The sequence below is a fragment of the Panthera uncia genome, unplaced genomic scaffold, assembly GCF_023721935.1.
Source record: "Panthera uncia isolate 11264 unplaced genomic scaffold, Puncia_PCG_1.0 HiC_scaffold_71, whole genome shotgun sequence".
Lineage (NCBI taxonomy): Eukaryota > Metazoa > Chordata > Mammalia > Carnivora > Felidae > Panthera > Panthera uncia.
This window is the reverse complement of record NW_026059880.1, coordinates 1-13,558: the sequence shown is the minus strand read 5'-3', so window position 1 is coordinate 13,558 and position 13,558 is coordinate 1. Positions and strand designations below refer to the sequence as shown.

Genomic DNA, 13,558 nt, shown 5'->3' with positions numbered 1-13,558 from the left:
CCTTGCACATAGAGTCCCCTGAAGCAACCATCTGGAAGAGTTCTGGCATAGGAGAGGGAAACAAAGGGCAAGTGAGACTGCCTGGTCTCTGACTCTCTGGGTCCTGAAATTTCTGTCCTAGCATGATTGGAAAGAAGGTTGGTCTGGGGGAGAGAATGAAACAACCCCAAGCAGGGCAATGTGCAGACAACCTGACAGATGGGGACACTCCATCTGCCCATCCTTCTTCACTGTCATTTGCCTAAGCTCCAGTCTCTCAGGCCTTTTGGTTCAGGAGAAGGACTACACTCCCAGGGTCTATCTGAAAAGCATTTTCCAGACTACCTCCTGCAACATTAACTGTGTCCTTCCCTCATGTCTCCACGTGTGTGCAGGGAAGACTCCCAGAGCAGGACAGCCCCCTAATGAGCATCCTTCTGGAATTTCTTTGTTTCCATCCCAACAATTGTATCAGTCTGTAATTATGTAGAAACTGGTACAATTATATGATTAATCTGTCTCTATAAACAGATATCATAAATCCTGGATATTTGTTTTCTTTTTAAGATTGAAATAGAACCTATAGAAAATGTACAATTCATAAGGTCAGCCCAGTGAATTATTACAAAAGGAACACATGTGGGCACCCACTATATGGGTCAATAAAACAGTCCGGACATCCCAGAAGGTACTCTCCTCCTTCCTAAAGTCACCACTTCCCCTGCCATCCATTGACTAATCTTGCCTCCTTTTTAAGGCAAGATTAATTATTAATTGATTATTAATATAAATATTAATTAATTATTAATCCTCTTTTTAATTATTAAGATTTTTTTAAATTGAGATATGCGGGGCATTTGGGTGGCTCAGTCGGTTGGTCATCCGGCTTCGGCTCAGGTCATAATCTCACTGTCGGTGAGTTTGAGCCCCGCGTTGGGCTCGGTGCTGACAGCTCGGAACCAGGAGCTTGCTTCAGATTCTGTGTCTCCCTCTCACTCTGCCTCTCCCCTGCTCACATTCTGTCTCTCTCAAAAGTAAATAAACATTAAAAAAAAACTTTCTAAAAAACTTTATAAAAATTGAGATATGTACCATGAGTTTGTGTGCAGTGAAATTTACCTTTTAGAGTATGCAATCCTATGAGTTTTCATAAACAGAGCTGTGTTTATCACAACCTCAATCAAGATACAGAACAGTTCCCTCACCCCCAAATTCCCTTGTATCCTTTGTAGTCAACCCCTCTCCCTATCCCCAGTTCTTGTGACCAACTGATCTTTTTTCTTTCCCTGTAGTTTTACCTATCCTACCATGGCATATACATGGAATGGTCCAGTATTTGGAGGGATGGGGGTGGGGGACGGGTGGGGGGAGGTGGGAGAGAAGGCCTGGCTTCTTTCAACCTAATATTTGTAAAATTTGTTCATAATGTGTATAACAGTTGTTCATTTTCATTGCTGTATGAATCATAATTTGGTTACATTATTGAGTGAACATACCACAGTATTATCCAATGTATTGTTGATGGACACAAAATTGTTTCTAATTTGGGGCTATCAGAGATAATGCTGCTAGAAACGTTCTTGCACATGCCTTTTCATGCTCACTCTATGCATCTTCTTCATGGTTTAGTGATCCCAAAGTAATGAAGATGTACTCCTACCTTAGTTTCTAGAATTTTCATTTTACTTTTCACACTTAGACCTACAACTGACCTGGAATGCGTAGTATTTGTATGTGATATGAAGCAGGGGCTCAAGTTTCTTTTTCCTTTTTGCTACCTAGATATCCAGTTGACCACCACCATTAAATAAATAAATAAATAAATAAATAAATAAATAAAAAGTCCTTTCACCTTGCTCTACAGTGTCACCTCTGAAATAAGCTGTCTATGTATGTGTAATTTTGTTTCTGGACTCTCCATTCTGTTCCTCCGTCTAGTCATGTTAATCCTCCCACTGTGTTCTAATTTTCCCAAAATTTTCTCATTTATTTGTGACCCTCAGCATTTCTACATAACTTTTATGCTCCTATCTGAGTTTACTCATCCTTGGTCCCAGCACTGACAAGGTGCCTGCGCACACTAGGAACTCATTGAATAGCTGTTGCATGAATGGAGGTGACCTCGGGAACTTTCAGGATGATGACAAAGACTTTCTCGCATGCCTGGTCTCAGCAACGCCCTCCCCACCCCCACTACCCCGGGCACCCCTCTCCCCCCCACCCTCCACTACGCTGGCCCCCCCCCCCCACACACTACCCCCTCAACCGGCCCAGCTCCTCCTCCCCCACCCCCTCCCCACTCCCCGTCCACGCGGAGGCACACGGCTAAACTGCTGAGAGACTGAGTTCATCACTTTCCTCCAAAACACACCCTTCCCAGCAGCGCGTTCTCCCAGCCCCGCCTCCGCCTCTCCCGGCCCCTCCTCCGCTTCTCTCGGCCCCACCTTCGCCTCTCCCGGCCCCGCCTCCGCCTGGCCTGGCCCCTCCTCCGCCTCTCCCGACCCCGCCTCCGTCTCTCCCGGCCCCGCCTCCGCCTCTCTCCGCCCCGCCTCCGCGTCTCCCGGCCCCGCCTGGGCCTCTCCCAGACAGGCCGGAAGGGCAGTCCTTCCCCACTGGGCTGCTGGCAGCGCCTGGAAGGCAGCGGCGGCGGCTCCGGGAGGCTGCGGTCTCGGCATGGACACCCGGCTGGACCAGGAGACTGCGCGGTGGCTGCGATGGGACAAGGTGAGGGACGACAGGGTGTGGGAGCGTCGGATGGAGAAGTGGGGTTCCTCTGCACGCCCCAGGAGCCCCCACCTTTCCTGCGGGGAGTGCGGGTGCCTGAGCTTCCTTCCCTCCGGCCGCTCGCAGCTGCAGGGCCCACGGCCGGTGGAGAAACGGAGGTGGAGTACCGAATTATGAATATGCAGATTACGACCTGCTACGACCTGTCATAGGGAGACACCCCCTTGAGGCCACAGCTCGCTCCCTCAGCTGCCGGGCTTCCTCTTTGAGGAAGTGGAACCCACCGGGGCATATTGATGCAAGGCGCGGTTGCAATACATCCACACAAAGGAAGTAGAGCCACTCACTGGTTGTATTACTTACAGATTCAAGGAGAGGGGGGCGGTATGCAGAGAGCCGGGGCAAGGTCAGTCCTCCGTCCCAGGTCTGACGTCCCGGGGAGCCGGAGAGAGGGCAGGGTAGCAAGCACCCAGTATAAGGTGGTTAGGGCGGTGGTCACTAACTTTTCCCCGGGCTGAACTCTAAGTGGTTATTTAAAAGATGCCCCGGGAAAAGCAAAGGAAAACTTGGGGCGGAAATCCCTCTGGGTGTGAGCAGGGTTATAAAGTAAAATGACTTGGCAGCAACTCAGAAAGACTAAGTTGTTTTTCTCATCAAATGCGGGAAGACGGAAGAGGAGGAAGCTGGGGTGGCCAGGCCTCCTTGTGTTTGGCCTGCACGTGGCAAAGCCGGGGCAAGCCCGGAAAAGTTGTCCCGGGACAAAGCCAGCCCTCTGGCCGTCTGGGGCTCCAAGTTCGGGAGAGGGAGAGCGAGCCCGAGCTGATCTGAACTCGGCGGGGCTCTGGGGCCGCGTCCAATTGGGGCGTGCCCGCGTGCCCGCGTCACTCGGACCGCTGGCTCGTCCTTTAGTAGTACGCTGTGCATCCCCAGAGACCCAGAATCGTTCCGTCCAGCCTATTCCTTTTGCTCCTGGGAACTTTGCAGGGAGCAGTATTCCCATCCACCTCTCCCAGGTGCTTGGTTGAGAACGTGCGTGCTCCTGATTGGGCCCGCCTGGCTTCAGGCGTTTTCTTCTGGTCTCCGACTTTGTTGGAATGACAGAAGGGAACTCCTTGAGCACAGCACCGCTAGCTTTTCTCCTGTTCAGTCTCTTAGGTGCAGGAGCAAAGAGACCCCGCAGCAGACAGCACCTCCTCCCTTCTTTAACTCTCCTACTTGCCCCTTGGGGCAGGCTGTTTGTTTTCCCGGGAATGTTCCTTCCTCTTCTGCTGAGTTTGTTTCTCAAGCTGTTACTCCTGTTTCTGGCCTGAACTTACATGTGATTTATGTAGAGGGGCCTTCCCTGGCAACCAGTGATAAATTATGTCTCCCTAATTGGTCTGCATTGCTCAAAGCAAAACAAAAAACAAACCCCCCCCCCCAAAAAAAAAACCCCACAAAAACTTGTTTGTAAGTGTATTTGTTTAATGTCTGGCCCGCCAGGGCTGACTTCGAAGGCAGGACATGTGTTGGGTGGCACAACCCTGTTCTAGGATGGTCCAGCACTTGGCACGATCCTCTGCTGTCCTGTTTTGAAATTCACTTGTTGAACAAGGAGTCCCACATTTTCATTTTGCACTGGGCCCAGACAAATTATACAGCTGTGCCTGTCCACTCCTCCACTAACTTACATGGTTTTTAGAGCCTGACACAGGGCACTGGTCTTAGCAGACACGTAAAATACTGGTAGGGTGAAAGAAGGCAGATTGTAAGCTCTGTCAGCAGGGGCCAGGCCTTCCTCCTTCCCCGGGGCCCCTGTACTTGAAATGTGAGCACATCCTGCCCAGGATGCTATTGGCAACTCCTTGGGTGGCTTTTCTTTTCCTGGAAAGACAGCCTGGTAATTCTTTAGGGAGGGGAAAATGTTTCCATTTGTGATAACTTCGTAACTTGAGGTGGGTAGAATCCTTTTAAAGTCATAATTGATCATGTGTTTTAAACCCATGAAACATTCTCTTTGAAGAAGTCAAAACCTAACTTCTGCAAGATCTTGTATCCGTATATGGAGAGAGAGTACTTCCCTGGGTAGAGGCAAAGGGGATGTTATCCTTTTTAGTTTTTAATTTCTATGGAGAGAGAGTACTTCCCTGGGTAGAGGCAAAGGGGATGTTATCCTTTTTAGTTTTTAATTTCTACGGCTCCTCTTGCTTGTTTTTTCCTGTCTCAGCGTCTTCCTTGGTTTGAGACAGACACCGGGTGGAGAACGTCCTGCCCACCAAAGGCACTGCAAGCCCTCTGGTCTGATTCCCCCATGTTGTATAGCTGACCCTGTCCACTCCCTCCCTCACTGGTGCAGAGGGCCTGACACAGCACACTGCACAAGGCAGGCACCCTCTGCATTTCCACTGTGCTTTCATCCTCTGTGTCTCAGCTGTCAGCTTTAGTCACACTCAGGGCCGGCTCTGATCTCTGCCGCCCTCTTGACTTTGTATTCTTCTCTCTCTGCCTCCTTTGGTTTCTCTCAGGCTATTAGGTCTTTTATGGCTATCAAAGGCCAGGTGGCATTTTCCAAATCTACCCTGTACACAGGGGAATCACTGGATATTGGGTGTGACCTTAAAGTCTGTGTTTTCTCATTCACTCAGCAAATATTTATTGAACCTCTTTAATGTGCCAGATCTGAGCCCTTCCTTGAGGGCACCTGACAATCTGATTGCTCAGATGGTGCTCTAGGATCACCAGCTATCGCTCTTAACCCAAAAGGTAGGGTTTTACTTGATCCTAATCAAGGTAGAACAATATGGTAATGTGGGCTCCATTCCAGAAAGCAAAGGTTTTATTGCAATAGCATTTCAAATTTTAATGGCGTGGCATATCTTGGCTGCATGTTCATTTAGCTGGATAGTGACTGTAAGATAAAGTGCTTACTCTCTTGTTCCTCTGAAGTCTTACTTTAAAAGCCTGATGTGGAATTAATGTGATTTTCATTTTCCTCCATTCTTAACATTTTCTGCAACTCTTGTACAAAGAAAATAGGGCAATGTAAAATGAACTTAAATGGTTCCTATGAGCATCTATTTGAAACAGTTCATGTAATAGAAAAGGCACTAGGTCAATGTTCAAGCAAGTCACTTAACTTCTGAGGATCCCCATCGACGAATTGGGGTTTTTGTTATGTGTCTCTTGCACCCACTGCATGCGTCACATTTGAGAGAATTGTACGAATTATGACATGACAATAGTAAGTTTTTTTTTAAGTTTATTTATTTATTTGAAAGAGAAAAAGCTTGAGCGGGGGAGGGGCAGAGAGAGAGGGAGAGAGGCAGAGTCCCAAGCAGGCCCTTCATCGCGGGGCTCCAACCCAGGAGTCATGAGATCATGACCTGAGCTGAAGTCGGACGCTTAACTGACTGAGCCACCCAGGTGCTCTAGTAAGGTTTTGATTTAAATTGTATAATCTCACAACTCTGTGGGAAAATTTGAAGATATTAGGGAAGAAAATGAACTAAATGCCAAGCAGAGAAAAATGTTTTACATTAATTTGATGTAAGTACCTCCAAACCACCTTGTAAAGGAGGTTCTAGACTGTTCCCATTTTACAGATGAGGAAACTGAGAATTCAAGAAGCTAAGTAGGCTACCCAAGTACACAGAGTTGGTACGTGATGATGTGACTGGCATTCCATTCTGGGTGTTAGATCACAAAACCATGTGTTCATTCCATTTCTCCAAAAGCACTTGCCTTGATGGGCAAAAAAATAACATAAAGGAGAAAACGGGGCTCCTGGGTAGCTCAGTCGGTTAAGCGTCTGGCTTCCGCTCAGGTCATGATCTCACAGTTTGTGAGTTTGAACCCTGCATCAGGCTCTGTGCTGACAGAGCGGAGCCTGGAGCCTGCTTCGGATTCTGTGTCTCTGCCCCCGCCTGCACCCCTGCTCATACTCTTTCTCTCTCTCTCAAAAATAAACAAACATTAAAAGAATTAAAAAAAAAAAAAAAGGAGAAAACTATTCTCTTATACTCACAACACTTCCGACCCCAAATGTGTGGTTTTTCCACAGCAAGTTAATTTCCAACTCTCCATGGATACCAACTGGGCATCCTACAATGTAACTCAATTCCGACACTAACTACCCAGAGTCAGCACAGACCTCCCTCTCCGAGCTTAGGGGCGCCGTCCCACAAAACTACCCCCACTTCAGATGTCAGTCCAAAGCCCCAGGTTGTCACCTGGCCAACCAGTGATAAATCAGGGGTTCCCGAGACCCCCTCCTCGGGTTTGATAATTTACCAGAACCACTCACAGCCCTCAGGAAAGCACTTTACTTACTATTACCAGTTCTATTATAAAGGATACAACTCCGGAACAGCCAAATGAGAAAGCTGCATAGGGTAGGGTGTGTGGGAAGGGCTGCAGAGCTTCCACGCCCTCTCCAGGGATGCTGCCCTCCCAGCACCCCAAGTGTGCAGCAGCCTAGAAGGCCTCAGAATCCAGTTGCTGAGAGTTTTTGTGGAGGTTCTGTTAACCTAGGCGCAATCCAATCATTGGCCACTGGTGAGTGGACTCAATCTCTGAGCCCACCAATCCCAAGCTGGTTCCCCTGGCAACCAGCCCCACCCTCAGGAGTCACTTATTAGCATAAACTCCCGGTGTGGTTTGTAGGGGCTTATTGTGAATAACAAAAGATACTCTCACCCCTGCCTCTCAGGAAATGCCAAGGGTTCTAGAAGCTCTGTTCTAGGAGCCAGGGACAAAACCAAAATAGTATTTCTTATCATATCACAGTATCACACATTATAATTTTTAAAAAATTGAGTCATGGTGTTGTACACCTGAAACTAATGAAACATTGTGTTTAACAATAAAAAAAAACTTACTCATATTTCAAATTGCAAAACTGAGAAGCCATATATATATGGCTCTTCAAATATATATATGTATGTGTATATATTTATATGTATACATATTTACATATATATGTATCTTTTCAGATATATACATTATTCCTCTATAGGTTCAATCATTGTGGTTTTTTTTTAATATATATTTCAGATTTTTTATTCTGCTATTCAGCTGGCTGTGTCTGTTGTATACATTTCTGTTTTGCAGAATCCTTTAACTTTGGAGTCAGTGAAACAACTAATTGCAGATGGGAATAAAGAAGAACTAGAAAAATGCTTTGGGGCCCGAATGGAGTTCGGGACAGCTGGCCTTCGAGCCCCAATGGGAGCAGGAATTTCTCGTATGAATGGCTTGACCATCATCCAGACTACACAGGTACCACATTTTCATATTTCTTGGTCATTCTTAGCACATCCCCAGCGTTAAAAGATAAACCTGAGGCATGTTAAACATTTTAAGAGTTGGTTTCTGTTTAAATTGGTCAGTGCCAAACCGGAAGTAGTTAGCATCCCACTGGCAGGGGCTGGAAGAAAGACTTACATAGGAGAGGAAGAGGCAAGGCAAGGAAATTCGAGGATTGGGAGTGGTTGCCTTATTTGGGAACGTCTTGCATGCAGTTTGTGATTAGCTGTCCTTAGGTTTTAATTTCTTAACCTTTAGGCATTTACAGGCTTGGCCTTTGGTTTGCTTCTATAGACTACTAAGGCATTAAGCCTCCTCAGTCTAATGGCCTTGATGTCTAGTTAATATAACCCCAGGCTCCTTTTGCATTTGAGGGACCTAATTTGTTTTAATTATGGCCGGGTCTTGTGGGTTTGCCAAGGCACAGGGACATTTACTCAGTAAAGTAAGGCTTGTGCAGTTGGTTAAAGGGGTAACTTGTTTCAAAATTCATACAAAACTCATACAAATTCAAAATTCATACAAAATTCATACAGCCTAGGTGGCTCAGTCGGTTGAGTGTCTGGCTTTGGCTCAGGTCATGATCTCACGGTTCATAAGTTCGAGCCCAGCATCGAGCTCGTTGCTGTCAGAGCAGAGCCCGCTTCCCTACCCTCTATCCCCTCTCTCTTTGCCTTCTCCCTGCTTGCGCTTTCTCTCTGTCAAAAATAAATAAAAACATTAAAAAAATTCATACAGCCTTCCTTTCTTCCTTTAATTCAGCAGAGATTTATTGAATGCCTACTCTGTGCCATGCTTTGGAGATATAACAGTGTGACTCAAACAGACAGATTCCCTTGTGGAACTTTCATTCCAGTGCAAATCCACCTGCTAAACTGATGACTTTTATGGTTTTGTAATTTTTGCAATGGTGGAGCAGGTGCAAGCATTGAAAAACGTTTCTAACTACCAGAATACCCGGGAGCTGATTCTATTTCATTTTAATTTGTAGTATAGGTGGAAATTACTGCTGAGTTCCTTTGCCTTCATTTGTGAATTTTACTGTCAGAGTCTACACCCAACTGCTAGGAATAGACATGAATCCTTTGATGAAACAGAAGAGCTCCCATGGAGTACCCAGAGTTTTGTTTATGAGGGAAATGAAGAACAGATTATTCTCTTTCTTCAACTACATATGCTTGTTTAAAAATGAAAGTGGCTTTGGGGCACCTGGGTGCCTCAGTCGGTTAAGTGCCCGACTCTTGATTTCAGCTCAGGTCATGATCTCACGGTTTGGTTTGTGAGATCAAGCCCTGTGTCGGCCTGTGCACTGACAACGTGTAGCCTGCTTGGGATTCTCTCTCTCCCTTTTCCTCTGCCCTTCCCCCACTTGTACTTGTGCACTCATGCACGTTCTCTCTCTCTCTCAAAAAAAAAAAAGAGAGAGAGAGAGAAAATGTAGGTGACTTTAACTCTGAAAGGTAAAAAGTCTAGAAAAAATGACTAATGATTACGTGTACCTTACACGTATCTCCCAGCATAAAAGGCAGACTTGAGCATGTTCTAGTGAAACCCAAATAAGGAAGTCTTGTGTAAGGGTATGGACTTATGCCATGGGAACCCTGGCTACAAATTTCTGTAAGCCATAGGGCTCCCTGAGATCTTCTTGGAGGGAAGGCTTAGAATAGAGCGAGCCTGGGAATCCTGTTCTAGTTTATGGTTTGCATGGGATCGTGCCGCTCGGGAAAGTCACCCTCTGCTCTAGGTACCAGGGCTGTATAACTAATCGCCCAAACCATAGCGGTTTTGAACAACAACCACATTTATTTTGCTCACACATCTATAATGCAGGTGGAGTTCAGTCGGGACAGCTCATCTCTGCTGGACCTGGCATCCCTTGAGCCAGCTTAGAGGCTGGAATCACCTGAGAGCTCATTCAAGCACACCTGTGCAGTTACTGCTGCCTTTTGGCTGAGAGCTAAGCTGGGGCTGGAACGTTCTGTGTGCCCCGAGCTTCCTTACAGTATGGCTTGGAGAGCAGCCAGTGACAGCATCCAGAGAGAGTGTGCACAGGTGGAAACCCTATTGATTTTTATGACCTAGCCTTGAAAGTCACACAAATTCACTCCCATCATGCTCTGTTTGTTAGAACGACTCAAGGCTGTTCCTGTTCAAGGAGAGGGCACATAGATACCCACCTCTCAATGGAGGAATGTCACTGTCCCATTAGAGAAGCACAGGGAATGGGATGTATCCATCTGGCTATCTTTGGAAAGTCCAGTTGGTTACGTCTCCATTCGGCTTAATTGCTAGGGGATTCTAAGGGATTCAAGATGAACTCGGAGCCTTTTCTCCTACATTCATCTACATCTAGTTTCTGAGTATGATGAAATCTATCCTCAGAAAGGTCTTAGGCCCTGTCTCACACATCGTCTCCCCTAGGGGAATTGGCCCCTTCTGAAAGGAGACCTTGTGATTGTTAAGAATCCCACAAAACTGAAATGAGGAGATCCTTTAAAGGTCCGCTGATTCAACCAGTCACCCCTTGTGATAATTTCTTCTACAGTCCCCACCACTTTGACCTGATTATCCAGCCTACTCTGGAACATTTATAATGGGAGACAAGGATGTTTAAATGTATGACAGTTTTATGACATCAGCAGGTACATTTTTAAAGTCTTAGGAGTGGTTTCAAAATCAGAGAAAGAGGATTCCCAGGACAAACCACTCATAGTTTGAGATTTTGAAAGTGTACAGAATTCCTTTATTATGTCCCTTGATAACATTTCAATTCTGAAAACCTCCCTGATCCCACACTGAGTCCTCTCTAGAATAAACTTTCCCTCTTCCCTTAGCCATTTTCTCGAATCCTTAGTCTCAGCTGGCCCCAGTGTTTTTTGTTTTTTGTTTTTTAAATATTTGTTTATTTTGGGGAGAGTGCAAGCAGGGGAGGGGCAAGGAGAGGAAGACAGAGGATCCAAAGTGGGTTCTGCACTGATAGACTGACAGCATCGAGCCCAATGTGGGGCTTCAACTCATGAACCCAGGAGATCGTGACCAGAGCTGAAGTCAGACACTCACCTGACTGAGTCACCCAGGTGCCCCAGCCTCAGAGTTTTTTTTAAAGAAGTTTGGTGCTGTGAAGTTTCTGGGCTTACACTGAGTGCTTTTTGTGCCCTTAAACACTGGGGCCATAGGACAGGGGTTGAGTGGGGCTGGGGAGAGGGTGCTGTCGCTGATGGAAGCCTTAGAAGCATCTGAGTACCTTCTGGAAAACCCACAAAACCAACGCACATGTGTCTTTATTTCCTATATCACTCAAACTCAGAAGATCAGCCCAACACAATATTTTGGGGGAAAACTGAAGGCATTCTCAACTGGTACTGCTCTGGCCACAAAACTGTGAAGTATCTCCCCTACCAAAAATAAGTTATATTTATTTTTAAAAGACTTTCTTCAAGGGAGGGGACCAAAAAAAAAAGACTTCCTGCCGTCGAAGTGAAATAAGTAATATTCTTACCCAGTCAGCCAGAGTTCTATTTGTTCTGTAATAAAACCTTTTTTGTCCAGTGATATAAACCTATTGAGTTCAAAGTTCACTGTTTTCTAATCTTTCATATTTCAGATCGATGTGAGGTTATTGCACACACTGAGATACAGGAATTGCATGTTCCATTAATTGTAGGCAGATGATAATAGCCCAAACTCTGCACAATTTTTATGTGTATAATTGGCTATGCCATGCAATTAGACTGATAAGGCCTCCATAAAAGTTTGGCTTGCTAGAAAACAAGATCACAAGTAGAACAGGTTTAGACCAGATGATTGCCAAAAGCTTATAAAGCATATTAAGTTTCTTTGACCTTCTGATGTTACCGAGTAGGCTGAAACGTCTGAAACACTTCCCTGTCCCCAGACATTTTAGAACTAGTGTAAAGGGAGGAATATAGACTTTAAAGGAAAATAATAAAAATAATGTTCATAACAGCAAACACATAGTGCTTACTTGGTGTTGGATTGTCAGCACTTAGCATATTAATTCAATCCTTAAAACAGCCCTTTGGGGTAGGTACTGTTGTTTTCGTAGAAAACAGAACAGGAAACTGAGGCACCAAGCGATTAAGGGATTTGTCATTTGCTCATAGGTGGCAGAGTGGAGTATGAAGCCCACGGATGCTGTGTGTTTTGAACCCCTGCACTATACTGCCTGCAACCAGACCCAGGCAGAAATCCAGGCTCTGCTATTCATGCGTCCGGCAAGCCTCCCTGAGCCTTAACTTTCCCATCCATAAAATGGGATTCCTTGGCAAAACTCATCTGGGGGTTACGGATAATAGATACTAAGTATCTAGCACAGTACCTGATACATATAGTTAGACAATAACTGAAGCTGTTAGTTTCTTATTGTTCAGTGTGTTTCATTATCCGTGGGATATTTTTTAGGGATTTTGCAGATACCTGGAAAAACAATTCAGTGACCTGAAGCAAAGAGGTGTTGTGATTAGCTTCGATGCTCGAGCTCATCCACCAAGTGGAGGCAACAGCAGAAGGTATTTAAAGATACTGAAGAAGCCTTTTTTGGTAGTGTATTTGGTGGGTTTGTTTTTAATCACTTTACATTCATTTGTCAGCTACATGGCTTAACTATAAAAAGGAGTCCATTCTGCCTTGCAACTTTAAGAATTCTGGTTTTTCATTTAAGGGAATGAGATTATTTAGACAATTTAGAAGTTAATATGTATCTAAATGAAAGACATTTTTTTAAACGGGCAACATTATTTCTCCCTCTCGCTTTCTTCCTCTTATGTCATTTTTTTCCTCCACTATTCATAAGCCACAGGAGCTTCTTCCCATTCTTGAACACCTGCTTTAAGCTGCATTCTTATATTGTTTCCAAACCACTGGGACCCTCTTGTAACCAAAGGCAGACGATGACGGTGATGAGGGGAATAGCAATTATTTGAGTGCTGAATATGAACTAGGCCCTCAGGTGTTTACTCATTTCATTGTCACAACAGCCTATAAAGTGTACTTTTATCTCTGTGCTCTGAGATCATGACGTGAGAGAAGGAGCCACAATTTCAGCGTAACAAAGCTGACACCAGCGGTCAGCAAACTTTACTTCTAAAAGGTCAGTAGTAAACGTTTTACACACTGTGCACTGTACAGTCTGTCACAACTACTCGACTCTGGCGTGGAGCACAAGCACAGGCATAGGTTATACATGCTGAGTGGGGATGGTGGTGTTCTAATAAAACTTTATTTACAAAATGGGCTGTAGATTGCCAACCGCTGCTCTCGACTCCCTTTTTTACTTGAACACTTCCCCTATTATGATGAATTTTTTTGTCACTTCAGAGTAAGAGTATTAGTAGTTTCTGAGGTTAGAAGAACATACAAATATTTAATATTGATGAAAAGTCTCCATAACTTTAGATAGTGCAGGATGAGTTCATAGAGTCCTAATCTTTGTCCATCAGGAGTTTCTAATCTAAGAGAGAAGCATTGACAGGAACCAATGTGCAGCTTTGAGGAGGGGAACATAACCAGGGCATAAGATTAGATGACACCAGCCACCAGACTGAACTCAGAA

General features: G+C 45.2%; 1 protein-coding gene across 1 annotated transcript; it reads left to right on the top strand.

Annotated features, from left to right (window-relative positions):
• The first annotated feature begins 2,542 nt into the window (after positions 1 to 2,542).
• LOC125918363 (phosphopentomutase-like) lies at positions 2,543 to 13,497 on the top strand. Its single transcript, XM_049624364.1, has 3 exons — positions 2,543 to 2,703; positions 7,792 to 7,959; positions 12,409 to 13,497. Exons 1-3 carry the CDS (start codon positions 2,653 to 2,655, stop codon positions 12,607 to 12,609), a joined length of 420 nt encoding a protein of 139 aa, XP_049480321.1. The 5' UTR covers positions 2,543 to 2,652; the 3' UTR covers positions 12,610 to 13,497.
• The last annotated feature ends 61 nt before the right edge of the window (positions 13,498 to 13,558 follow it).